Here is a 27,307-nt window from a genome sequence, read left to right as displayed (position 1 = left end):
ACTATAGTCCCCAAGCCCAAGAATACCAAGGTAACTATCGCCCCGTAGCAGTCACAAATGTGGCCATTATATGCTTTGAAAGGCAGGTCATGGTCCACACACACACCAACACAGTCGTGAAGAGGGCACGACAATGCCTCTTTCCCATCAGGAGGCTGAAAAGATTTGGCATGAGCCTTCAGATCCTCAAAAGGTTCTACAGCTGCACCATTGAGAGCATCTTGACTGGCTGCATCACCGCTTGGTATGGCAACTGCTTGGCATCTGACCGCTAAGCGCTACAGAGGGTAGTGCGTACAGCCCAGTACATAACTGGGGCAGAGCTCCCTGCCATCCAGGACCTCTATACCAGGCAGTGTCAGAAGGCCCTAAAAACTGTCAGACTCCTGCCACCCAAACAAAGACTGTTCTCTCTGCTACCGCAAGGCAAGTCTGGAACTAACAGGACCCTGAACAGCTTCTACCCCCAAGCCATAAGACTGCTAAATAGTGAGTCTGGATAATTATTTGGTTAACTACCTAACTATCTGCATTGCCCCTTTTTGCACTAACTTTGTCTCATCACATATGCTGCTGCTACTGTTTATCATCATCTGTCACTTTGTTCCTAGTTATATGTACAAATCTACCTGCATTACCTTGTGCCCCTGCACATGGACCCAGTACTGGTACCCTGTGTACATAGCCAAGTTATTGTTACTCATGTGTATTTATTATTATTATTATTATTATTATTATTATTATTATTATTATTTCACTGTTAGTCTACACCGGATGTTCACGAACATGTGACGATTACAATTATTTGACATGCACTCAAGAAGAAGCCACTCGCATTCTTGTTCTCTGCAGCCTTCATTCTAAATATGACCACATAGTTACACAGCACACCCATGCATCCGGACACGTGAATGTACCAACTTCATTCTTTTGAGGCGATTCATCTGCCTTCTAATTCGGTCTTATTTAGGATCACTGCCGACAACGACGATAATGTCACAAGTATTTACGGCGACCACATGGTACATCTCAAAGACAGAGCACCACCAGGTATTTATAAATCACATTGCTTTATTTAAAATCAGCGGTAGGCAGTTATGCTATGAACGAAAACAAAGAAAAGAGGGGAAAAAAAAGCAACCAAAAATAAGATCCAGCTACAATAACTGCACTTGGCACTGGATGACCTTTTTGTCAAAAAAGAAAATTATACATACACAATTGTGTAAGTGCCTCCAATATACATATGAAAACCAAAAGAGGAAAACCTTTAAATACCAGCTTTTATGTGGTCTCCATGACACCCAAATTGTTATTAATATTACAAAATGTTCAACTCCCCCAACAAATCCCCAACCCTAATAACACCTGATCTCAAAAAAAATGTATCTTCACTGGAGCTGAGACTATGGAGAGTTCCTACTGGTCTCAGAATGACTTCCTCTCTAAACAGGTTACGTACGGTTCAGTACGCCCTTAACAACAAGTCCTAGGTCTGATGGATTGTTGAGCTCACAATGGTTAAAGGATAGGCCCTGGGATAGAGATCCTAGACCTGTTGTTGGAGGGAAAACTAACCCCGACCTTAAAAAAAACAAACAATGGACTCGTGTGTCCAACAGCCATGATGAGGACGACACGTCCTCACTCTTTATTTTGAGTAATGCACTGCAAAAGAAATACACAAAACCGTACAAATAACACGTCTGACAAAACAAAAGGCAAAACCTCTTCTCCTCCAAAAGGAAAGCGCATCAGCAAACTGAATGTGAACACAAAACGTGACTCCAATTACAAGGCTGAGCAGTCCTCATTGGAATTGAATGCATGGCAAATATTTTGCCATCAGTGGAATGAAATGCCTTTTTTTATTATTTTTTTTTAATCGTGAGGGAAGGCCAACCGTTTCTTTTAGTCATCACCACATCCCCCTTACGACACACTGTTTGGATATGGGAGTCGGACAAGTGGGCAGGTGGACCCTGTGAGAAGGAGAAGCATGCCCCATAAACCACCTGCCCTCTAACCCACCATCATCCCCTGACCTCTCAACATTAAAACAACCTTAAATTAACCTCTGGGATAAACAGAGTGTGTACCCATTCGTTACGAGGGACTCAAGAGGAGCAAGCAATCCCACTGCTGATTAAGACAAAAGACGAAGATAAGCAGAAGGGTGGATTTAAGAAGGGCAGCTTGCCTTTGATGGGGGCCCCTCGTGTACCCCATGCCCACAACACAGGGGAATCCAACACCCCCTCTATAAATGAATCCCTAATAATAATTGACTTCACCATTGGGATCGTGTTTTGCCAGAATAAGTTGGGCAACATGATTTAAACTATTCCCAGGAGACGCGTTGTTAGCACCTCATCTATCTCCTCCCACCTCCCCAACCCCGCCAGTCTGTCCCAGCATGCCCTTGGAGAGAGTGAGTGAGCGAATCTGGGACAGGTGGTAAAAAAAAAAGATGACCGCATCGAGAAGATGAGGTGAGCGAAAGATGGATATCAAGTGGAGGACGTGGCGGAGGAGGAGGGCGGGAGAGAAGACCAGGGACGCATCCCAAATTGCACCATATTCCCTAGATAGTGCACTACTTTTAACCAGACCCCATTGGGTAGTGCACTAAGGGAATAGGGTGCCATTTCAGACTTAGCCCAGACATGTACATCTTGGAGGGGGTTTATCTGACGGTGACCCCTAGCTTCTCCAGGACACGTATCCCCTTCTCCTGGTACTCCTCCCTCGTCAGCCAGAAGTTGTCCTTGTCCTTCATGATGTCGGCCAGCACGGCCCCGCCCAGGAACACCATGTGCTTGCGCCGAGGGGGGTCCTCGATGCGGATCTTGAATTTCTGCACACGAGCAGGAAAGGAGAGACAGAATAGAAGATAAGGAGAAGGGAAGAGTGTGAGAAGGGAAGAGTGTGAGAAGGGAAAACAAGAGCATAAGGGGGGGGGGGGGGGGGGGGGAGAGGAGAAATAAGGAAAGGGGCAAAAGAGGAGAAGGAAAAATGTATGTTGGTGTCTGTTAACCTTAACTAAAAATAGGTGTAAAATCATCTAATAATTACATGAACTGAACCAGCAGGCCTGTCATTGAAAATGCTGAAATGGATATTGTTGCCAAATTGAGCAATCAGTGTGTAAAGGAATGAATGAGGAACAATGAGACATTATATTTTAATTTTGTTGTCGAGCGCATGATTTAAACATGGTCCCATGACAAATAGTTCACTCTCAGTGTTTGAAGAAGCACATTGCTTGTGTTGTGTACAATATTTCAATTTAGGGCAAGACCGCCACCTGGTGGCCGATGAAATTAATGCAGCGGGAAAATGGATTGTTAAATGTCTGTAAGTAGTTGATCCATCTGTTAAATGCCAAATATTGGACAGTAAAACCTGCACTAAAAACAACAATAAATATGACATGTACTTGAAGCAAGCTACTTCAAAGTAAAGACAAATAGCGTTCGGTGTCTGTCCTCACCGAGAGCTTATCCACGTCTCCCTTCAGCACGCGCTCCAGGTAGAGCTGCTTGAGCTCACGCTCCAGTCGAGAGGGAAGGCCAGGGTACATGGTGGAGCCCCCCGACAGCACTATGTGTTTGTAGAACTCAGACCTGTGGAGAGAAGGAAAAAACATTTAGGGAGAAGACCTGGAGGAAGGAGGAGGAATGGAGAGAAATAACAAAGGTGAATAAGAATGGTGACATGGAGAGGAAAAGCGAACATTCTGCCACAATGTGTTTGTAGAATTCAGCCCTGAGGAGAGAAGGTGAGGATGTTTAGGGGAGAGAAAAGGGGATGTAGAGAATAGAAGAAAAAATACAATATGGAGAATTTTTTGTTGTTGTCTTAATTCATCTAGGACTGACCCCATTTGGTCGACTGGTCGGTAGATAGGCTGCTGGTCAAGCAAGATTTCTTTAGTCGAGCAGAGTAGGAAAAAAAGTGTATAGAAATAAAAATCATGGTGTATAAGACACCCGTCTGATTCGTGCCTGTCTGAGTGGAATGATCCATTGTGGAGGCTGAAATTGTATACATTAGTGCGCTGCTGAATTGGCGCCTTTTCTTAGACCTGTTTCTATGGCGCAGCGGTCTAAGGCACTACATCTCAGTGCTAGAGGCATCACTACACACCCTGGTTCGATTCCAGGCTGTATCCCAACCGGCCGTGATTGGGAGTCCCATAGGGCGGCGCACAATTGGCCCAGCGTCGTTAGGGTTTGGTTGTGGTAGGCCGTCATTGTAAATAAGAATTTGTTCTTAACTGACTTGCCTAATTAAATAAAAGGTTAAATAAATAAATAAATAAAACATTTGCAAAGTTAACCAGCATATTGATGTTGAGAACAATGGGATGGAGGCAGCAGCGGAGTTAAGAGACGAGAAAACAGCCCTTACCTTAATTGTCTAAAAAAAAGTGAGGAGGGAAAAACTTAATTAGGTCTATAATCAATCGCCTAACTTAAAATGTGCCTGGCTTAGGGCCTCCCAGGGCCTCCCAGGTGGCACAGTCTAGAGCACTGCATCGCAGCGCTAGTTGTGCCACCAGAGACTCTGGGTTCGCGCCCAGGCTCTGTCGCAGCCAGCCGCAACCGGCCTATCATTGTCCGGGTTAGGGAGGATTTGGCCGGTAGGGATATCCTTGCACGCTAACCAAGGTCGCCAGGTGCACAGTGTTTCCTCCGACACATTGGTGTGGCTGGCTTTAACACGCTGTGTTAAGAAGCAGTTTGGCTTGGTTAAGGTTGTGTTTCGGAGGACGTTGTGTTTCGGAGTTGTAGCGATGAGACAAGATAGTAATTACTAACAATTGGATACCACGAAATTGGGGAGAAAAGGGGGATTAAAAAAAAGTGCCTGGCTTTAGAAATCATCCATACAGTCAAAAGTTTGGACACACCTACTCCAAGGGTTTTTCATTATTTCTACATTGTAGAATAGTTGCCTGCACTCATTGCCTGCATCCGTAATGGGTCTGCGGTCAAACGACCACCCCTCATCACTGTCAAACGCTAAAACACTTCAGCGAGCAGGCCTTTCTAATCGACCTGGCCCGGGTATCCTGGAGGATATTGACCTCATCCCGTCAGTAGAGGATGCCTGGTTATTCTTTAAAAGTGCCTTCCTCACCATCTTAAATAAACATGCCCCGTTCAAAAAAATGTAGAACCAGGAACCAGATATAGCCCTTGGTTCTCTCCAGACCTGACTGCCCTTGACCAGCACAAAAACATCCTGTTGCATTCTGCATTAGCATCGAACAGCCCCCGCGATATGCAACTTTTCAGGGAAGTTAAGAACAAATATACACAGGCAGTTAGGAAAGCTAAGGCTGGCTTTTTCAAGCAGAAATTTGCATCCTGTAGCACAAACTCAAAAGTTCTGGGACACTAAAGTCCATGGAGAATAAGAGCACCTCCTCCCAGCTGCCCACTGCACTGAGGCTAAGAAATACTGTCACCACTGATAAATCCACTATAATTAAGAATTTCAATAAGCATTTTTCTACGGCTGGCCATCCCGATCAACAGCCCTCCACCCCCCACAGCAACTTGCCCAAGCCTCCCCCACTTCTCCTTCACCCAAATCCAGATAGCTGATGTTCTGAAAGAGCTGCAAAATCTGAACCCCTACAAATCAGCCGGGCTAGACAATCTGGACCCTCTCTAAAAAATGATCTGCCGAAATTGTTGCAACCCCTATTACTAACCTGTTCAACCTCTCATATTTTCTGAGACTCCCATAGATGGGAATGACTGCGGTAGCCTTCCACTCTTCAAAAGGGGGAGACACTAGACCCAAACTGCCACAGACCGATATCTATTCTACCCTGCCTTTCTAAGGTCTTCGAAAGCCAAGTTAACAAACCATTTCGAATCCCACCGTACCTTCCCCGCTATGCAATCTGGTTTCATAGCTGGTCATGGGTGCACCTCAGCCACGCTCAAGGTCCTAAACAATATCATAACCGCCATTGATAAGAGACATTACTGTGCAGCCGTATTCGTCGACCTGGCTACGCCTTTCAACTCTGTCAATCACAACCTTCTTATCGGCAGACTCGACAGCCTTGGTTTCTCAAATGACTGCCTCGCCTGCTTCACCAACTACTTCTCTGATAGAGTTCAGTGTGTCAAATTGGAGGGCCTGTTGTTCGGACCTCTGGCAGTCTCTATGGGGGTGCCACAGGGTTAAATTCTCGGGCCGACTCTTTTCTCTGTATACATCAATGATGTCGCTCTTGCTGCTGGTGATTCTTTGATCCATCTCTACGCAGACAACACCATTCTGTATACCTCTGGCCCTTCTTTGGGCACTGTGTTAACTAACCTCCAGACGAGCTTCAATGCCGTACAACTCTCCTTCCGTGGCCTCCCAACTGCTCTTAAATGCAAGTAAAACTAAATGCCTGCTCTTCAACCGATCGCTGCCCTCACCTGCCCGCCCGTCCAGCATCACTACTCTGGACAGTTCTACCTTAGGTATTTGTAGTTGTCCACATATTCTAAGTGTCTGGTTAGACTGTAAACTCTCCTTCCAGATTCACATTAAACATCTCCAATCAAAAATGTAATTTAGAATCTGCTTTCTATTTCACAACACAGCATCCTTCACTCATGCTGCCAAACATACCCCCCTACTCTGCATCTCACAAAGACATGGTGGTTGGAACCAAAAATCTCCACAGGTCTAATGTCCATTGCTCATGTTTCTTGGCCCAAGCAAGTCTCTTCTTATTATTGGTGTCCTTCAGTTGTTTCTTTGCAGCAATCCGACGATGAAGGCCTGATTCACGCAGTCTCCTCTGAACAGTTGATATTGAGATGTGTCTGTTACTTGAACTCTGTGAATAATTTATTTGGGCTGCAATCTGAGGTGCAGTTAATTGCTCATTTCTGAGGCTGGTAACTAATGAACTCACCCTCTGCAGCAGAGGTAACTCTGGGTCTTCCTTTCCAGTGGCGGTCCTCATGACAGCCAGTTTCATCATTGCACTTGATGGTTTTTGCAACTGCACTTGAAAAAACGTTAAGTTCTTTAAATGTTACAGATTGACTGAGCGTCATGTCTTAAAGTAATGGGACTGTTTCTCTTTGCTTATTTGAGCTGTTCTTGCCACAATCTGGACTTGGGTCTTTTACCAAATAGGGCTATCTTCTGTATACCACCCCTACCTTGTCACAACACAACTGATTGTGTAAATAAATTAGGCACATTTGGGCAGTCGTGACACAACATTTTGAACAGAAATGCAATGGTTCATTGGATTAGTCTGAAACTTCGCACATACATTGCTGCCACCTAGTGGACAACATCTAAATTGTGCCTTGGCTAGAATAATAATTTATGACCTTTCGCTTGCATTTCAAAGATAGTACAAAAACGTTTTTCTTTTTCTTTTACCAGATCTATTGTGTTATTCTCCTAGATTCCTTTCACATTTCCACAAACTTCAAAGTGTTTCCTTTCAAATGGTACCAAGAATATTCATATCCTTGCTTCCAGCAGTTAGATTTGGGTATGTCATTTTATTTATTACTTTATTTAACCTTTATTTAACCAGGAAGGGCTCATTGAGAATAGGGTTCTTTTTAGGGCTCTTTTTCAAGAGCACCCTAGCCAAGATAGGCAGCACCAAGTCATTACAAAAAAATTACAGACAGACATGAAAAACTACAAGTAATCTAGTAAAACCCATTGAATTCACAAGAGTATAAAACAGCAAATTAAAAACATTGACAGGTCAGGGAATCAGCCTGAAAATCCTTCAGCAGTGATTTAAAAACACCAAATCGGGACAAGTTCTTCCAGTTTAAAAGTATTTTGTAAGGTGTTCCAAGACGATGGCGCAGAGTACATAAAAGCCCTTTTACCAAATTCAGTTCGGACATTTGGAACAGTTAGCAGGATAAAGTCCAGCGAATGAAGAGTACCCACCACATTTCTGAACAATATAAATGCACAAATAAAAAAGGTAGTAAACCCCAAATGGCTTTGTAAATAAAAGTATACCAGTGACTGAGCCTGAGTGACAAGAGAAGGCCAGCCAACCCTGGTATACAAAGTGCAGTGGTGCGTAAGGGTTTTGCAGTTTAAAATAAATCTCAAAGTGCCATGGTAAAGAGTGTCAATTGATCTCAAACACTGAGCGGAAGCATTCATATATAAAATATCCCCATTGTCTAGTAAAGGCATAAATGTAGCTGATACTAGCCTCCTTCTGGCGTCAAAATAAAAACAGGCCTTATTCCTAAAATAAAATCCCAATTTCAGCTTCAATTTTTTTTGTAAGTTGTTGAATATGCAATTTAAATGAGGCCGTCATCAATTAAAATTCCAATATATTTATATGAGGTTACAACCTCAATCTCCTTGCCCTGACAGGTAGTAAGCGGTGAATTTATTTCTTGCATTAGAAAACACCATTAGTTTAGTCAGTATTGAGGATAAGATTCAATTGACATAAGGTAGGTTGAACAGTATAAAAAGGCGAAAAATGTAGGCGAAAATGTTTTTAAAAAAAGGGGCCAATCCTTAAAGTTTTTAACGAGGAAAGAAATTCCACAAATTAACAAGGAACACCTGTTAATTGAAATACATTCCAGTTGACTAGCTCATGAAGCTGCTAAGAGTGTGCAAAGCTGTCATCAAGGCAAAGGGTGGCTTGAACTCTTGGTTGACCAAGATTTTTTTTTTGGTCGGGGACAGCCCAGATTCCATCATAGCACTGCACAGTGACAACTAGTGACTGACCTTTGAAGGGTTTTGGCTATGCAGTTCAACATCATCACTCTGCTCAAGAGCATCCACTCAAAGTCTAGAACGTAAACTAATGAAATGGCAAAAGGAGATGTGAAAGGGAAGGATAGAGGTTTGGAAATTACTAGGTCTCTCACTAGTAAGTAGGGGGAGTCTGTCATGGAGTTACCTGGTGTCGATGTCTGCTGCATTGATGGTGTTGAAGAGGAGCTCTGCCACCCCGACTCCCTCCACGTTGATGAGGTGGGGCTGGAACAGAGCCTCAGGGGCCTCGAACCGCTCCCCTCCCACCTTGATCATCCTGCCGTCGGGGAGCTGGGGACACAGAAAGGGGAACAACATTCACACATCGGAAAGCATTTAGTTGACATCGAGACAGGACTGATGGCTTTATTCTGCTAGAACACTGCTAGGGAAATATGAAGGCAATGCTTGGCTAGAGATGGACAATATACAATGTTTGGAACTGGCAACATTAAGAGTCTTTCTCTCTCTGGTCAGATGGAGCCGGCTAACAGACAGTAGGCCTTTTACAGAGCGTGGCGGAACACTACGTGGGAGGGAGCATAAAGGGCCCATTGACGGCTCCAGTCTGGAGTCCAGAGGAGGAAACAGACACCAGGTCAGCACGTGGCGTGGGAGTCTGTGTCGTACAGGAAATGATGTCACGCCCAATGATGGGGAGGGGGAGTCGTTTCTTCAACACTACAGTAGTGCCCTTGTTCCATTCTATGTCCTCCGCCTCTCCCTCTCTCTCCAGGATTTGGGCAAGGAAACAGGGAGGTGCGCCGCCGCCCGCCACACACATGGAAAATTCCGTCCACTCCCTCTACATCACAGGGACTCGCGGTTCCTTCGTGGTTCACCTCCAACCCCTACCGGCCATCAAACCCGATTTGTGCAAAGTAACCTGGGGACATCCAGAGCTTGGTTCAAGAGCTCCTCCCACACTAAATATGTCTCCTACTGTTCTAAAATTATAACCTGATCTCCATGATACATTATGTCCACAAGGAGGCAGTGTTACCATATAGCCAGGCCTCAAATACAGATCAATTCTATTATTCTCAGTGTAAAATGGTGTCACCCTTACCAGGCAAGACTAAGGAGAATATGATGCAGTGTTTGGGGTGATGAGTTTGTTTGTTTGTTTGTTTATTTATTTATTTATATATTTATATTTATTTATATATTTATATATTTATATATTTATATTTATATTTATATATATTTTTTACACACACAAGTAATGCATTACATAATCAGATTACTTTTGTAAGTAACTCGTAGCTTTTTAAAATCGGGTAATATTATTACAGTTACATTGTCAAACAACGTGTGCATTACTTCCAGAATCATCTCTCTACCGGGCGCGTGTTTCCCATGATCCGATCTCAAATTGGAGAAAAGTCATGGCAGCTGCTGTCCATAGAAATATATAGAGGGTGCACCTCTGATATTTGCCTTTGATCACTTCTGTGATAGAAAAGCCTATAGAGGTTTTCCTGTCTAGTGACAAACGTGCCTTCTATACATCTCTATGTACAAGCGGCTCGAGAGAAAGATTTTTGAATGAAAAGATAGGAAATCTGTACAGATGTTTGGCTTACAGTACATATGGCTAATTAAGCAGCCCATATATAGCTCAGCACTTGTCTACTAGCACAGGAAAGCAGCGCCACAGATGAAAGGAGTAACTAGCGATCAAACCTGAGTTAGTAAGTAGCCCGTCTTTGGTAGAGCGCACAAGGCTCACCTTGCGCCAACCGACACTCAAGCAAACAATTCGATTTTTAAGGTTGTACTACCTGAACTTGTACAATAAGAACTGGAAGTGTAGGACTCAACCAGGATAATGATCGTGTAGGACTGCGTTACTGACCGTGTAGGACTCAACCAGGATAATGACCGTGTAGGACTGCGTTACTGACCGTGTAGGACTCAACCAGCACGGTGGTCTCCAGCGCCAGCTTCTGCTCCTGCTCGATGTTGTAGCCCACGTAGCACAGCTTCTCCTTCATCATGCGCACCGTCTCAAAGTCCGCCGAGTGGTTGAAGGCGTAGCCCCTCAGCAACAGCAGCTGGATAAAGGTCAGAGGTAAGGGATGTGTTTGGTTGGTTTGCAGATATCTCCGTTGTAAAGGACTGCAAAACTCATTTAAAAAGACTCCAATACTCTTTAAATCGTCACCTTTCTTAAAATCACAAATCTTAACATGAAATAATGAACAGGTGTGGTTTACAGTCGACTGCTTTCCACTAGCAAGTCATCAGACATAGTCATGAGGGAATCACCCCTTAGTTAGTTCCTCCTAGGCTCTTGCGTAGATTTGAAAGAATTAGGCTATATAGTTACAAATATATATGGTAGTAGCTCCAATGGGCAAGGCTCAATATACATCAGTGCGTTATTCAGTCTTCCCATATCTACACATGCCTCGGGGCTAGGAGTGGTTTCTGGACAGGACATTCTAAGACAGTCACGTGTGGGGAACGAGGGTGTACCTTGATGAGGTAGCGCGTGATGTCTCGTCCTGCAATGTCCAGGCGTCTGGTCAGGTGGGGCAGGGAGAAGCCTTCGTACACGGGGCAGATGTGGGTGACGCCATCACCAGAGTCCACCACCACGCCCGTCAGGAGACCTACATATTTTTTTTTTACAAAAAAACACAGCAGTGCCAACAGAATAGGGCCAGTGAGAAAACACATCCACCGTTTCCAAAGCCCATATCAACATTATAGACCATTTCTGTCATTACACGTTTGAAATGGAAAGCTTTTTATTCATTGTTATTACCGATTTCTTGGAGTTTTCCATCATAATACTGTATATTGGTTCAATATCAAACAAATGCTTAGGCCAATGACAGTAGAGAACAACAAGAAGTGTACAGCTACATATTCAACTACGTGCTGCTGCATATTCAACTCTCGTCCTGCCACTGAAAGGGTCACGCATTAGCACAGCCCGTTTCATCCCTCATTCCACAGCTGTGCTTATTTTTTTTTACCAGAGAAAGACCTCGATGTTAGAAATACAATCAGTACAGTACAAATGGAAGCACTTTATTTTACGATACTAGGTATTTACTACGGTAGGAAAGGATGTGGTATCAATGGGTACTTTCTGGTACTTACTTCAAATAATTGGTAACTATCTGGTACCAAATCCATTGTTTTAATTTGTTTCTCAAAGAAACAAACAAGAAACTCATTAGGTTATTAACTAATAACCATTTTAAAATGTAAAGTAAATATCTGGTACTTTCTGTACTGGAAAATAAAGTATAAGTCCAAAATAATTGTTGCTACCATGGTAGAAACGTAGCCAAAGCAAATTACCAGGTATAATCTCCTACATTCCTCCATGTGTTCTGAAAGGTACTTTAAATTGCAATTCCTTGGAGTGAAATCTCAGGTACCCAGTGTTCTTCACTGGTTTTGGGTGTCCTACCTTCCTTCTAGTGGCCTTGTTTTGTTTTAAAGAACCTACCTTGAGCATAGAGTGTGAGCACAGCTTGGATGGCTATGTAAACCCCAGAGAACTGGTACGTCTCAAACATCACCTAGGAAAGAGGTGGGGAGTGCGAGAGTATGTCACTGGAATGTGTAGTTACTGCAACAACAAAAAATCTGTGCATTTATAGTTAAACAGTAACTTAGCATCTTGCTAATACAAATTAGCTTTGTTTTTGTATTTGGCAATGCTAGGAAAACCGCAACAAATCTAACCTCAACTTCCACTCAAAGGAATAGACCTCCATGTTCATAAACCTGAAGTTTAAATGGGTGAAAAGGACTTATTCTCAAAGAACTTAGCCATGGCTGGCATCCACACAGAGGACAGCCTGAATCATTAATAACAGTGGCTCTGACTGACTCCCCACTGAGGAGCTGTCGCCAGGCATCAGATCTGGGTTCAAATAGCATTTCAAGTCTTTCAAATACTTTAGCTGTGGTTGATTGACCTGGCCTTGCACAATGGAAACAATGGAGTAGTCCCAAAAATGCAATGTCCACCCATGTGAAACTCCAGACAGGCTCAATCAAACTCAATCAAACTCAAACTCAATCAAATACTCGTTGAAACCAGGTCTGCCAGGCAGTGTTGCTGCCTTAGTCACAATGACTGACAAGTTGCAACTCCAAGATAAACCTCCTTATCGGGAGCACTACTGCCTCCTCGGCACAGTGCATCACTGTTATGACTGATGAATCATTTAAGATCCACAATGGAACCGTATAAAATGCCTTACAAGAGATCTCCTCCAGCCGTTCTGGGTACACTCCAGAATACACACTTTCAAAACTAAAGCATGTTAATGAAATTGTCCTCTGACAACATATTTAGTAGTTGTGGGTTAACAAAACTAAACACTTTAAAAAATGTATACGCACCTCAATGATCTTCTCGCGGTTCTTGGTTGGGTTCATAGGCGGCTCGGTGAGCAGGATCTTGCAGTTGCGCGAGTCGATGTTGAGCTTCTCGGGACCAAAGGTGTAGTCCCACAGGTGCTTCATGTCATCCCAGTTCCTCACGATGCCGTTCTCCATGGGGTAGTTCACCTCCAGCATGGAGCGCAGCTCGCTCGCCTCATCCCCCACCATCAGGTCCTGGGGAGGGAGGGGATAAAGATCAGAGTTTCTCAGACTAGGGTCAAAACCAGGGCGTGACTTTTTAAAATGAACCCACCGTTTGGGAGGGACCCCAATAGTGCAGTAGCCACTGAATATTACTGCATAGAAAAGTTAGTGTCCACCACCCAGGTCAGTGACGTACCACAGCAACAAACCGACTGTCACAGTGTCAATGCCGACTGACCACAGCTATACAACAAAAAAAGGAGGATGGAAAGCTCTGGGTAAGAAGGTAACAACGTCCCAAAAGGACATCCACCATCTTAAAATGCTCTACAGAACAAACTTAAAGAACTTCCCTAAAAGGACATTTGCATGCCACAATAAAAAAGTAAAACATCACTTATTATAGTTGCAGTCAACATCTAGTCATTCTGCGGGCATGTTGCTTTTAGTGATCTGACGATACTTTCAGCCCTGCTCCAGAGAACAGGCGGTAGATAAGGCAACATTAGATAGAGATTCCAGCCATACAGTCAGAGCACACTGTTAGTAGAACGGAATCCATTTGGTTAATTGGGATGCAGATCCTATTGAAAATGTCTAGAACCTATAGTATAGGCAAACTCAGAATAGGCTTGACTGTCTACCGCCCAACAAACAGGTCACTCATAATGGCAGAGAACTGCATTGGTAAACTCATGCTCAATGTGGTAGTTATGAAGAGGCTTGCAAGTTTATTTTAACATGAGAAGCTACAGCAGACAACATGTTCCCCTTCTCATGATGATCTCTCTACTATTGATATCAATCCAAAATTAAATCTAGAAGCGGCTTCCTATTTCGCAAGAAAGCCTCCTTCACTCATGCTGCCAAACATACCCTCGTAAAACTGACTATCGTGCCGATGCTTGACTTCGGCAATGTCATTTACAAAATAGCCTTCAACACCACTCAGCAAATTGGATGCAGTCTATCACAGTGACATCTGTTTTGTCACCAAAGCCCCATATACAGTTGAAGTCAGAAGTTTACATACACCTTAGCTAAATACATTTAAACTCAGTTTTTCACAATTCCTGACATTTAATCCTAGTAAGAATTCCCTGTCTTAGGTCAGTTAGGATCACCACTTTATTTTAAGAATGTGAAATATCAGAATAATAGCAGAGAATTATTTTTCTTTCATCACATTCCCAGTGGGTCAGAAGTTTACATACACTCAATTAGTATTTGGTAGCATTGCCTTTAAATTGTTTAACTTGGGTCAAACGTTCCGGGTAGCCTTCCACAAGCTTCCCACAATAAGTTGGGTGAATTTTGGCCCATTCCTCCTGACAGAGCTGGCGTAACTGAGTCAGGTTTGTAGGCCTCCTTGCACACACACGCTTTTTCAGTTCTGCTCACAAATTTTCTATGGGATTGAGGTCAGGGCTTTGTGATGGCCACTTGGGGTATTTGTCCATTTGGAAGACCCATTTGCGACCAAGCTTTAACTTCCTGACTGATGTCTTGAGATGTTGTTTCAATATATCCACATCATTTTCCTGCCTCATGATGCCATATATTTTGTGAAGTGCACCAGTCCCTCCTGCAGCAAAGCACCCCCAAAAACATGCTGCCACCCCCACGCTTCACGGTTGGGATGGTGTTCTTCGGCTTGCAAGCCTCCCCCTCTTTCCTCCAAACATAACGATAGTAATTATGGCCCAACAGTTCTACTTTTATTTCATCAGACCAGAGGACATTTCTCCAAAAAGTACAATCTTTGACCCCATGTGCAGTTGCAAACCGTAGTCTAGCTTTTTTTATCACGGTTTTGGAGCAGTGGCTTCTTCCTTACTGAGTGGCCTTTCAGGTTATGTCGAAGTAGGACTCGTTTTACTGTGGAGGTAGATACTTTTGTACCCCTTTCCTCCAGCATCTTCACAAGGTCCTTTGCTGTTCTGGGATTGATTTGCACTTTTCCCACCAAAGTACGTTCATCTCTAGGAGACAGAACGCGTCTCCTTCCTGAGCGTTATGATGGCTGTGTGGTCCCATTGTGTTTATACTTGCGTACTATTGTTTGTACAGATTAACTTGGTACCTTCAGGCATTTGGAAATTGCTCCCAAGGATGAACCAGACTTGGAGGTCAACAATACATTTTCTGAGGTCTTGGCTGATTTCTTTTGATTTTCCCATGATGTCAAGCAAAGAGGCACTGAGTTTGAAGGTAGGCCTTGAAATACATCTACTGGTACACCTCCAATTGACTCAAATTATGTCAATTAGCCTATCAGAAGCTTCTAAAGCCATTACATCATTTTCTGGAATTGTCCAAGCTGTTTAAAGGCACAGTCTGCTTAGTGTATGTAAACTTCTGACCCACTGGAATTGTGATACAGTGAAATAATCTGTCTGTAAACAATTGTTGGAAAAATTACTTGTGTCATGCACAAAGTAGATGTCCTAACCGACTTGCCAAAACTATAGTTTGTTAACAAGAAATTTGTGGAGTGGTTGAAAAACGAGTTTAAATGACTCCAACCTAAGTGTATGTAAACTTCCGACTTCAACTGTACTACCCACCATTGTGACCTGTATGCTCTCGTTGGCTGGTACTCGATACATATTCGTCGCCAAACCCACTAGTTCCAGGTCATCTATAAGTCTTTGCTAGGTAAAGCTCCGCCTTATCTCAGCTCACTGGTCACCATAGCAACACCCACCGGTAGCACCGCTCCAGCAGGTATATTTCACTGGTCATCCCCAAAGCAAACACCTTATTTTGGCCGCCTTTCCTTTTAGTACTCTGCTGCCAATGACTGGAACGAATTGCAAAAATCACTGAAGTTGAAGACTTATATTTCCCTCACTGACTTCAAGCATCGGCTGTCAGAGCAGCTTACCGATCGCTGCAGCTGTACACAGCCCATCTGTAAATAGCCCATCCAACCAACTATCGACCTCATCCCATTTTTTTTTTCTGCTCCTTTGCACACTTATATTTCTACTTGCACATCCTCATCTGCACATCTATCACTCCAGTGTTAATTGCTAAATTGTAATTACTTCGCCACTATGGCCTATTTATTGCCTTACCTCCTTACTTCATTCGCACACACTGTATACAGATCTTCTATTGTGTTAATGACTGTACATTTGTTTATCCCATGTGTAACAGCAGCAGATAGCCTAGCGGTTAGAGCATTGGACTAGTAACCGGAAGGTTGCTAGATTGAATCCCCAAGCTGACAAGCTAAAAAAAAATGTTGTTATGCCCCTGAACAAGGCACTAGGAACCCACTGTTCATAGGCCGTCATTGTAAATAAGAATTTGTTCTTAACTGAATTGCTTAGTTAAATAAAATAAAAAATAACAAATAACTTGATTTTGTCTCACTGCTTTGCTTTATCTTGGCCAGATCGCAGTTGTAAATTAGAACTTAGAAATTAAATAAAGGTGAAACAAAAATATATTTGAAAAAAATAAAAATAATAATTGCTGTTTCCTTCTGCAACTGCTTGTATGTACACAAGACCAAGACCTGTCAGTGTTCAGACCACTGTATTTAACATGTTGATTTTTAAAAAAAACAATTAAAAAACAAGGGGTAAAACAGTTTGTAAGGTTAGCCAGAACACCATTTCATCACAGAAAACCAGGGAAAGAGTAGTAGAGAGGGAATGAGGAAGCAATGCCAAACAATTGACAGAAAAATAAAAGGACCATTCTTGTCGGAGAGATGACGAGTGCAGCCATTTCATTGTCCGAGCAGACAGCAGGGGCCCATGAAACTGCAAACATACACACTTACCATCTTTCCGTTATTCTACCTCAACAAGAAAAAAGGAGGAGAGGTGGGAGGAAGAGAGGGATGAAGCAGAGGGTCAGAAGATAGAACAGAGAGAGAGGAGGACAGAGGAGCCAAGGACAGAGGTGAATCAGTGTGTGTCCTACAAAAACCACCCATCCTCTCATATAATGCTGCAATGTTATCAAAGGTGATTGTTAATGTGTAACGCCCTGATAGCAAGACTAGGTGCGACATCTAGGCTAAATCAACAAATCATGCCCTACGTCCCAAAAGGAATCCTATTCCCTATGCAGTGCACTACTTTTGATCCGGACCCATAGGGTTAAAAGTAACTATGTAGAGTATAGGGTGCCATTTGGGACTCAGCCAGCAATGGTAAATATTAGCCTATTGTTTCCCATAGGGAACAGTGTGTTGGATTGTTGGATTTCCAGAGGACACTCAATGGAGGAAATACTTTTTTTAAACTCTCCAATACTGTGAAAAACTAAACTCAAACAGCCGGTTTCCCAAACACAGATTAAGGCTAGTCCTGGAATAAAGCACTGTCAACTAAGAATCTCCATTGAAATAGCTTCTTTGTCCAGGATAAGTGTTGCTCCAACAAGTACACAGTGGAGAGACTAAGCAAAAATGTAATCTAACAAAGTAGTGTAAATCAAAAGATGTGCTCCATTTTCCCACTAGGTCTACATGTTCTGAAAAATAAAAACTTAAAAACTAGTGGGGCGGCAGGTAGCCTAGTGGGGCGGCAGGTAGCCTAGCGGTTAGAGCGTTGGACTCGTAACCGAAAGGTTGCAAGATCGAACCCCCGAGCTGACAAGGTAAAAATCTGTCATTCTGCCCCTGAACAAGGCAGTTAACCCATGAAAATAAGAATGTTCTTAACTGACTTGCCTAGTTAAATAAAAAGCTAAAAATAAAATAACAAAAAAGGTTGCTGGTTTGAATCCGAGCCGGCAAGGTAGGAAAAAAAACTGTAGTTTGGCCCTTGAGCAAGGCAGTTAACCACCCTAGATTACTTCGATTAAATTACTCTCTGATTCAGAGGGGGTTGGGTTAAAAGTGGAAAACAACGCATTCAATTGTGCAATCCCCTTTCCCCAGATGATAGGTACAAATGACAAAACAGGACCCATTTTACAAAGTATTACACTCAACCCAGATACTAATACCCATTTCAGACATAATTCACAGTATGTTACTCGGTAAAAAAATTATGCAATATTTATATGACCCCCTTCGAAACAGGTTATTACCACTTTCTTGAGTAAATACTAAAAGACATATTTTTGTCTAGATATCAAAGGGATTTAACACTCATGTGAAGTAAACAAGTGAGGTTACCTTGATCTCAATGTTTCCCACTTTAGCTGTGGAGCGAATGATTGGCCTGCCAACCAATGCAGGGAAAATGTGCTCTGGGAAGTTGGAGCCTGCATAGCCACACTTCACAAACTAGGATTAAAGGGAGAGACAAAGGGCACGGTCAGTGACAAACATTATTTTTGGTAAATAACATAGGACATAAATACATTTTCATAGCACACAGAATGACAAAATTAATAATAGCCCTATAGCAAAATACTAGAAATTGGATCAAAGCATTTAGCCCAGACTCCTTTAAAAGAAAACCTTTTAGTCCATTAACTCTGACATAACCTAGCCTGATCGATAATGCAGTAATGTACTTCCCTTGTCTCATTTATTAGGCAGAATTTAGAGCCTTCTCTACTTTCTCTGAGTCACATGGTGCTGTTTGAGTTGCCACTAGGTACAGATTTAGAATCAGCTTGCCCTGACCAACTCCTAACCATTAGTGGGGGAAATGCACAACTGACAAAATACCAGCCCCAGCAACTCCACCCTACTTTGTTTGTGAACACTCTCAGAGGGGTTACAGCATTGGTAGTGTTATCATCCCACAATCACTACCTGACGTGCAGCATGCTTAGGAAGTTACGTAGACAACCTACGAGGAGAATTTCATTCAAACCTGTTAGGTTGTACTGTGCGTTTGCTTCGAGGAATAGCCTAGCGCTTGAATCGAGACGAGCGCTTTTCCCATGCATGTTTAAAATCCATTGGGCTTTCTTTGGGCCTACATAACGATTAATGACAATCGTCCTTTCACCTACGTTACATAACTGACCACATCTCATTCTCAACCGTCCGGTAAGAAGAATAAAAGAAGTGTATGACATGCATCATCAAAGACAATAATAAAAACAGGAGGTAGGCTAGTGTACAGCATGTCCCATGTTATTCACATTGTGAAAACAAAGGCTGTAAGCAGCGTAGTTTCTTTGCGGTAGGTAGCTGGAGAGAGACTGAGTCAGCTAACCACTGAATGGAACAGAAACCAAATAAACAGCATAAATAGATAGTATTTAGTCAGATAATACATTCATCGAAGGTAAAATGTTTGAGGTGAAAACTAAATTAAATTGTAATTTATTTGTCAATTTTAACCGGATGACTCATGTTTGCAAACATATTTTACAAGAGAGTGGCAAGAGATCTGATAACTCCTTACATGGAAGAATGGTTTCTGACTTCCTCACTGTACAAGAATGATGCATGCTCAGTATCTACTGCTCGAGACAAGTTTAGTCGCTTAACTCGCCTTGGTCAACAGTTGGTAGCAATACTTTAATTGTGATACTTGTTTGTTGCTGCCTTTTTTAGTAAAACTATATGTGCAAATCCTCATCCATTTACGCGACAGACAATACAACAATGTAGCAGTGTAAAATACTTGTTACAAGTTCAAAGAAGTTTCGGTGAGGGCGGGAATACAGATAGATAGATGCTGGATCATCATTCTTTGTGAACAACACCAAATAGTATCTAAAAATGTGGAGTTACTGAATAAAACGCAATAGATAACGTAATTTCCTTGCAATTAACAATGACGCTGGCAACTTCTTACAGAGAGCCCTCATCTTGTTAGTTTGAGCTAACAATCAAATTGAAGCAAGGGATGGAAATGTAGGGTAATGATGTCTGACGAAGAAATAAAAGATATAGCTACATGTGGCCGAACACGGTATTTAAGTGTTCTCTGGAGCAAGCTATGAAACAATAAGACTGATTTGTAACGTTGTATGCTAGCTATCGAGCTTGCTGGCCAGTCACCGAACTAGCTCGAGACGATTCGAGTTCGCAATGTCAGCCGACAGCTGCGATAACAATACTTAGAGCTACTCCCACTGATTCACGAATTCGAGGAAACAATCGGTACTCTAAACATTCCACCGACCGGTGTTAACCTTGCCACCTCTAATTGACAGATGCACCAACCTCAGTGAATGCATAACTAATTGACAAGCTGACAGATACATTCACCCAGACCGTGGCTACACAACAAGCTAGCAATGAAACGAGCTACTTCCTGTTCCTCCCCATCTCGTCTCCTCTGCCAAAATGCACAGCACAAAAGCCGGAACGCTCATAATTTGACGATAGAACACGGTCTGTTTGTAAACTTACCCCGGTCCCATTGTCGCAAACCACCACTTTTCTTCCCTGGCTGTCCATTTTCTCGGAATACAGAAACCAGCAGCCCTCCTTTGCACAACTTTCTTCGGCAAGGCGGAAAACACCACCCCGGCTCGAGCAAAGGGCTTCTTCCGGAATGTATGACACATGCCCATATAACTTACACACCTATCAGGGTAGAGATAGCAAAGAAATTCAGCCAATAACATATGGCAACGCCTTTCCTACACGTTTCTATTCGACAATCACAATGATTGACAGTGTCGTGTCAATCAGAATTTTGAAATATCCGTAATGCAAGCTTTATCAATACATTTAGGTGGAGGCCTGGTGGGCCTACGCCGAAAACAGTTAAGTTGATCGATCTATGTCGAGGGAGGAGCTGATTTTTTTTCTTATATGACAATGAAATATTCTTATGATTACTGTAAAATGTGTTGGCATCACATTTTCTCAGAAAAATTATATTTCAACCATAAAGAATGATAGAGGCCTCTAGTGGCCAACTTCATTAGCTGATCCACATCACCAACAAACTATCATGGTCCAAACACACTAAGACAGTTGTGAAGAGGGCACAACAAAGCCTATTCCCCCTCAGGAGACTGAAAAGATTTGGCATGGGTCCTCAGATCCTCAAAAGGTTCTAGAGATACACTGGTTGCATCACTGCCTGGTATGGCAACTGCTCGGCCTCCGACCGCATGGCACTACAGATGGTAGTGCGTACGGCCCAGTACATCACTGGGGCCAAGCTTCCTGCCATCCAGGACCTCTACATCAGGCGGTGTCAGAGGAAGGCCCTAAAAATTGTCAAAGACTCCAAACACCCTAGTCATAGACTGTTCTCTCTACTACCACACGGCAATCGGTACCGGAGCACCAAGTCGAGGTCCAAAAGGCTTCTTAAAAGCTTCTGCCCCCAAGCCATAAGACTCCTGAACAGCTAATCAAATGGCTAACCAGGCCCCTCTTTTACACTGCTGCTACTCTCGGTTTGTAATCTGTGCATAGTCACTTTAACTCTACCTACATAAACATGTTACCTCAACTAACCGATGTCCCCGCACATTGACTCTGTACCGGTACCCCCTGCATTTAGCCTCGCTTGTTATTTTTTCTTAACTTCCTAAAGCATTGTTGGTTAAGGGCTTGTAAGTAAGCATTCGGCGCATGTGATAAATAACAATTTATTTGATCCCTCCTGGTGACCAGTGGCAACCCGTCATTCAGGGCAGGTGACCTGTTTTGAGCCCGACATTTTTTGAAAAATAACAGGCTTGCCTATTTTGCATGCTATTTTGGCATTAATACTTGTCACATATCAGTTTGCAAACAATGTAAAAAAAATATTTAAAAAAATAGACTAGCATTCAAAAGTTTGGCGTCACTTAGGACATTTTTTGTCCATTAAAATAACATAAAATGTATCAGAAATACAGTGTAGGCATTGTTAATGTTGTAAATTACTATTGTAGCTGGAAACAGCTGATTTTTAAATGGAATATCCACATGGACGTACAGAGGCCCATTATCAGCAACAATCACTCCTGTGTTCCAATGGCACGTTGTGTTTTAAAAAGGCTAATTGATCATTAGAAAACCATTTGCAATTATGTTAGCACAGCTGAAAACTGTTGTTCTGATTAAAGCAGTAATAAAACTGTCCTTCTTTAGACTAGTTGAGTATTTGAAGCATCAGCATTTGTGGGTTCGATTACAGGCTCAAAATGGCCATAAACAAAGCGCTTTCTTCCGAAACTCATCAGTCTATTCTTGTTCTGAGAAATTAAGGCTATTCCATGCGAGAAATTGCCAAGAAACTGAAGATCTTGTACAACGCTGTGTACTACTCCCTTCACAGAACAGCACAAACTGGCCCTAACCAGTATAGAAAGAGTGGGAGGCCCCGGTGCACAACTGAGCAAGAGGACAAGTACATTAGTGTCTAGTTTGAGAAACAAATGCCTCACAAGTTCCTCTGTCCAGTCTCTGTGTTATTTTACCCATCTTAATCTTTTTTTATTGGCCAGTCTGAGATATAGCTTTTTATTTGCAACTCTGCCTAGAAGGCCAGCATCCCAGAGTCACCTCTTCACTCTTGACGTTGAGACTGGTGTTTTGTGGGTACTATTTAATGAAGCTGCCAGTTGAGGACTTGTGAGGCGGCTGTTTCTCAAACTAGACACTAATGTACTTGTCATCTTGCTCGTATGTATATATATATTTAATCAGCCGTTTCCAGCTACAATAGTCATTTACAACATTAACAATGCCTACACTGTATTTCTAATTTATTTTAATTGACCAACATTTTTTGCTTTTCTTTCAAAAACAAGGACATCTAAGTGACCCCAAACTTTTGAACGGTAGTGTATATCGAGTTAATAAAACCGCATACAAACATGGTCTCTTTTTTGTTTTCTTGAGTAAGGCAGCTCCAAAATGCAGGTGTTTCAGCCCAGCGCTTTTGGTTGAGGTGGAACAAGCCAGCAGAAAATACGGGGCGTTGCACCGTGATTGGCTCAGTGTTCTGTCACTCATGGGAAAACTACGTCACAGCAAAGTCTAAAGGGAGAACTCGAAAATTCTAGCTCTTTGGGTGGGGATATAGAGATACATTAGAAGTGTACATTCATGAAGGCTCAAGGTCATTGGGCACAGATGAAATTACATAAAATCACAGTATATGTACAGTAGCTTTGATTGGACTGATCTTGTCAACATCATACTTTCAAAATCTTCACTAGCAGTCTATAAGGGCACAAGGCGAGACCCAAATGCAGACACAGGAGGCAGATGGTAGAGCTCCGATATTTATTATAACAAAGGGAGTAGGCAAAGGCAGGTCAGGGACAGGCAAGAGTTAATAAACCAGGTCAGTCTCCAAACAGTACCAGACGATAGGCAGTCTCAAGGTCAGGCCAGGCAGGGGTCAGAAACCAGATCCGAGTCCAAAAACAGTACGGAATAGGCAGGCTGGTGGTCAGGCAGGCAGGTTCAGAGTCAGGACAGGCAAGGGTCAAAACCAGGAGGACTAGAAACAGAGACTGGGGAAAAATAGGTGCAAGGAAAACCCCTGGTTGACTTGGTAAACAAGATGGACTGGTACAGAGAGATAGGAAACACAGGGCTATATGCACCGGGGATAATAAGTGACACCTGGAGGGGGTGGAGGGGGTGGAGACAATCACAAGGACAAGTGAACCAGTGAAGTGAACCAGATCAAGGTGTGACAGCAGTCATCATCATGAATCAAGTCGACAATCTACTGGCAAATCCTTTTCAATCCTTGTCATATGAAGATAAGCAATGAAGAGAATTGATAAATAAAATGTATCAGGGCTCAACGGCCATAAACATTACAAGTTGGAAATCGCAAATTCAACAATGAGTGGTTTGGAAGGAATTGAGCACAGCACAACAACAAGAGTCCAAACATGTATCGTATGCTGCTGCATAAATGATATGCCAGGGAGATATGCATACTGTAGCTAAGAAAGTGTGTGTTGTGTAGTAAGCTGTTAGTAGCCCGTGTGCCTCACACTAATAATTTGGTGCCTTTTCCCTTCTTTCACCTACTGTTCTGACTTGGTGCATGTGCACATGTAGCCTATAGCCTGTTTTAGATAAATGTAATCATAGAATATAGTAAGAGCTTTCATTGTCTGCTACTTATATTTCATTGTCTGCCCCATTTATTTATTATTCGGTTCTGACTTGGTGTACTGGGAGAATACTGTAAGAATGGCCTATGTTCTGAAATCTGTCGCTGTACATTTCAAAAGTGCTGAACAAATAGTTATATTGACAATGTCCGTATTAGCTCGCTCATTAAGGTCTTAATCGAAATGATGGATTGCCTCTTATCTGCTTGTCTTTCCCTTATGCCATAGTTTGTACATCGCAATTGTCAGTAGATACCACATTTGTTTATTAAACAAGTCAGCCATATCAGCTATGTTTTTTAAAAAGGCAGTAAATGAGGTTGAATTAACTGTTTCGCTGCCAGACAAGGCTCTGCTGATAGCCAGGTGTAGCAGTGGTAAGTTGTTGGGACTGCTGTTGGGGCAGCTTTATGTAGGCCCTAACAGTTTGTGAGCACCGTTTGTCACCGTTATAGTGCAATTAATGTATTGTTTAGTGACTTTGATGGCATGCATACATATATTTTTCCCCACCAAGATTTACATGCTAAAATCACCATCACTGGTGACACTGAGTCATATCCAACCAGGTCATGAGGGATTCAAGAATGGCGCTGCAATGGATAGCTGCTGTTTTATGGGCTCCTGACCAATTCTGCTATTTCTTTTTGTTGCATTGATCATAATGTTTCCCCATTTCCAATGACCGAAAAGAGCTTCTGGACATCAGAACAGCAATCACTAACCTTGATTTGGATGAAGATTTCTATTCTACTATTTCAACGAGTCAGACAGGACATACTGCTCAACTGGACCAGGCCCTTGTAAAAGGAAAAAAAAACGGAGCAAGAGAGGCCAACGTGCAGGCACCCTGACAAAACTACGTCGGCGTGTACATAAACCGCCTCTACCCTCCTTCCTATTGGCGAACGTACAATCACTGGAGAACAAACTGGGTGAGCTCCCTTCGAGACTAACCTAATACTTAGATACTAACCTAATACTTATTTTCCACCATAGTTTGCAAATAAATTCATAAAAAATCCTACAATGTGATTTTCTGGATTTTTTTTCTCTCATTTTGTCTGTCATAGTTGAAGTGTACCTATGATAAAAATTACAGGCCTCATCTTTTTAAGTGGGAGAACTTGCACAATTGGTGGCTGACTAAATACTTGTTTTGCCCCACTGTATATGCATTTTAGTCAATACATATGGCATAGCCTACACATGTAGAATACCTTCCAATATAATCTTCTCTGAAAACAGTTGTACAATGTGCTCTGCAATAATATAACCAGAGTTTGATTTCTAATTGATTATTTCTCAAATAGCAGCTGCCCAATGCCATGGTGGGCATGCAAAATGTTGAATGCATTGGAACTAAAAGGTATGGAGAATGATAGTCTGTAGGATTATAGAAAAAGCATTTGGGAAATAAATGTTTGAGTTTCAAATACTACATATTCAGTGACTGTGAGTATATTTAGGTGGTTTAAATATTAAACTTTCCTACTAGCCTTCTAAAAGTTGACAATGTCAAAATCTTGCCAATCCATTCATTATTCTACTAACTATGACTGAGTGTGAGACCTGTTTTCCATAATCTAAGTTTCATGCTTCTGATGGAGACTGTAGAACTGTAATCCATGCATGCTTCAGTATTCCCCTTTAGTAGCATTTTTATGCCCAGATCCCATAGGCGTATCGAAAGGATCCCACCCTCGTCACCAATGTCGCTGACTGATGCATTCTTTACAATCTAAAGCTTTTTTCCCCCACCATCTACGGCAGAAGCCTGGGCTCATGACTGAGATAATGTAATTCTCACCACTGCATGTTACAATAGTAAAATAATCTGGTTTGTCACCTATTGAACTGATTCTACATGGATTTTAGTCTTTGAGATGCTAAAACATGAACTTGTATCTGTAGTTGGTGTTCTTAAACTATAAAATGCACTAGACTGTAAGATAAAGCCCACAAAGAAAAGACAACAGGCAAATGCAAATGTGGTTCCAATGTCTAAATAGTGACGGCAGGGCTAGTTCAAACTGCAGTTGAATGGTTCTCCTCACAGGTGAGTGAATCAGCCCATGCTTCACTTGGTTGATCTCTGGAAGCAGGACATCTTGACAGTCTGAGGCAGGGTGCTCTGCATTCATCCTCCAAATATTGACCGGGAAAATGTGGCATGTATAATTAATCAGTAATGGAATTAGTGGGTCTTGCATTGATGACTGTATTAGCTTTGTCCTATGGACGTTTGTAGTCTTAAATTACTTGGAATAAATGGACAGCTAAAACGCTCCTTGTCCCGGGAATGACATGCTAGCTAGTGATAATGGGAAAGGAGGATACCTAGTCAGTTGTACAACTGAGTGTATTCAACTGAAATGTCTTCCGCATTTAACCCAACCTTAACGCTATCTGCTCCTGCTAGCTAGCAACACATTTACTTGTTGTAACTAGCAAACCAGCAAGCTAGATACATTACTAAAGTTGCTGCGTTCTAAGTTGGGAGTAATTTTACATCTTGCATTGATGGTAACACGTTTCTATATCTAAATTGATCGAAAAAAGACTACCTGATAGCAGTTTGTCAGATGGACATCTCTCTCGCGCTGTCACCAGCGGTCTACTACCTTAGATACGGATAACGTGATTGGCAGATGTGGCCAGCAGCGATAGAACAATATAGATATTATACACGTTTTGATTAGTTTGCAGTTTAGTACTCGGCGGCGTCCAGCTAGCGAACATAAAAGGGTCAGAGCTATCTGGTATCCTTGGGCTGCAATCAAGAAGAAACTGGCTGAGCCAATAAGGTACCACCAGCATGAAGAGCAAAATGCATAGTACTGTACATCAGGGGAGGCTGCTGAGGGGAGGACAGCTCATAATAATGGCTGGAATGGAGCGAATGGAATGGCAGCAAACCATGTATTTGATACCATTCCACCAATTCCGCTTCAGCCATTACCACAAGCCTGTCCTCCCCAAT

The 27,307-nt window shown here is 42.4% G+C and overlaps 1 protein-coding gene across 2 annotated transcripts; it reads right to left on the bottom strand.

The window, feature by feature from the left end:
- Nucleotides 1-1,053: 1,053 nt before the first annotated feature.
- Nucleotides 1,054-20,745, bottom strand: LOC110493731 (actin-related protein 2-A). 2 transcript variants are annotated; one of them, XR_016487750.1, is made up of 9 exons: nt 20,648-20,745; nt 18,503-18,613; nt 13,174-13,389; nt 12,269-12,341; nt 11,281-11,417; nt 10,658-10,856; nt 8,945-9,090; nt 3,494-3,626; nt 1,054-2,857 (listed from the first exon to the last, which is right to left on the bottom strand). XR_016487750.1 is itself a non-coding variant. In XM_090204859.1 (9 exons), the coding sequence occupies exons 1-9, from the start codon at nt 20,693-20,695 to the stop codon at nt 2,687-2,689; spliced, it is 1,185 nt and encodes a 394-aa protein (XP_090060985.1). In that variant the 5' UTR covers nt 20,696-20,745; the 3' UTR covers nt 1,054-2,686. The 2 variants fall into 2 exon arrangements, 1 of the variants encoding a protein (XP_090060985.1); XM_090204859.1 differs by having other exon boundaries at nt 10,707-10,856.
- Nucleotides 20,746-27,307: the final 6,562 nt, after the last annotated feature.

Source organism: Oncorhynchus mykiss, chromosome 17 (genome assembly GCF_057628025.1).
Source record: "Oncorhynchus mykiss isolate SJ-2025 chromosome 17, ASM5762802v1, whole genome shotgun sequence".
NCBI lineage: Eukaryota > Metazoa > Chordata > Actinopteri > Salmoniformes > Salmonidae > Oncorhynchus > Oncorhynchus mykiss.
This window is presented reverse-complemented; position numbering and strand designations above follow the sequence as displayed.

What these genes read in the sequence shown, in the direction of transcription:
- LOC110493731 (XM_090204859.1), bottom strand. Translation starts at nt 20,695, where the DNA reads ATGGACAGCCAGGGAAGAAAAGTGGTGGTTTGCGACAATGGGACCGGG. An exon ending in TGGGAAACATTGAGATCAAG is followed by an intron (nt 13,390 to 18,502) that starts GTAACCTCACTT and finishes CTCCCTCCCCAG; the next exon opens with GACCTGATGGTGGGGGATGA. An exon ending in ACCGCGAGAAGATCATTGAG is followed by an intron (nt 12,342 to 13,173) that starts GTGCGTATACAT and finishes CCTCTTTCCTAG; the next exon opens with GTGATGTTTGAGACGTACCA.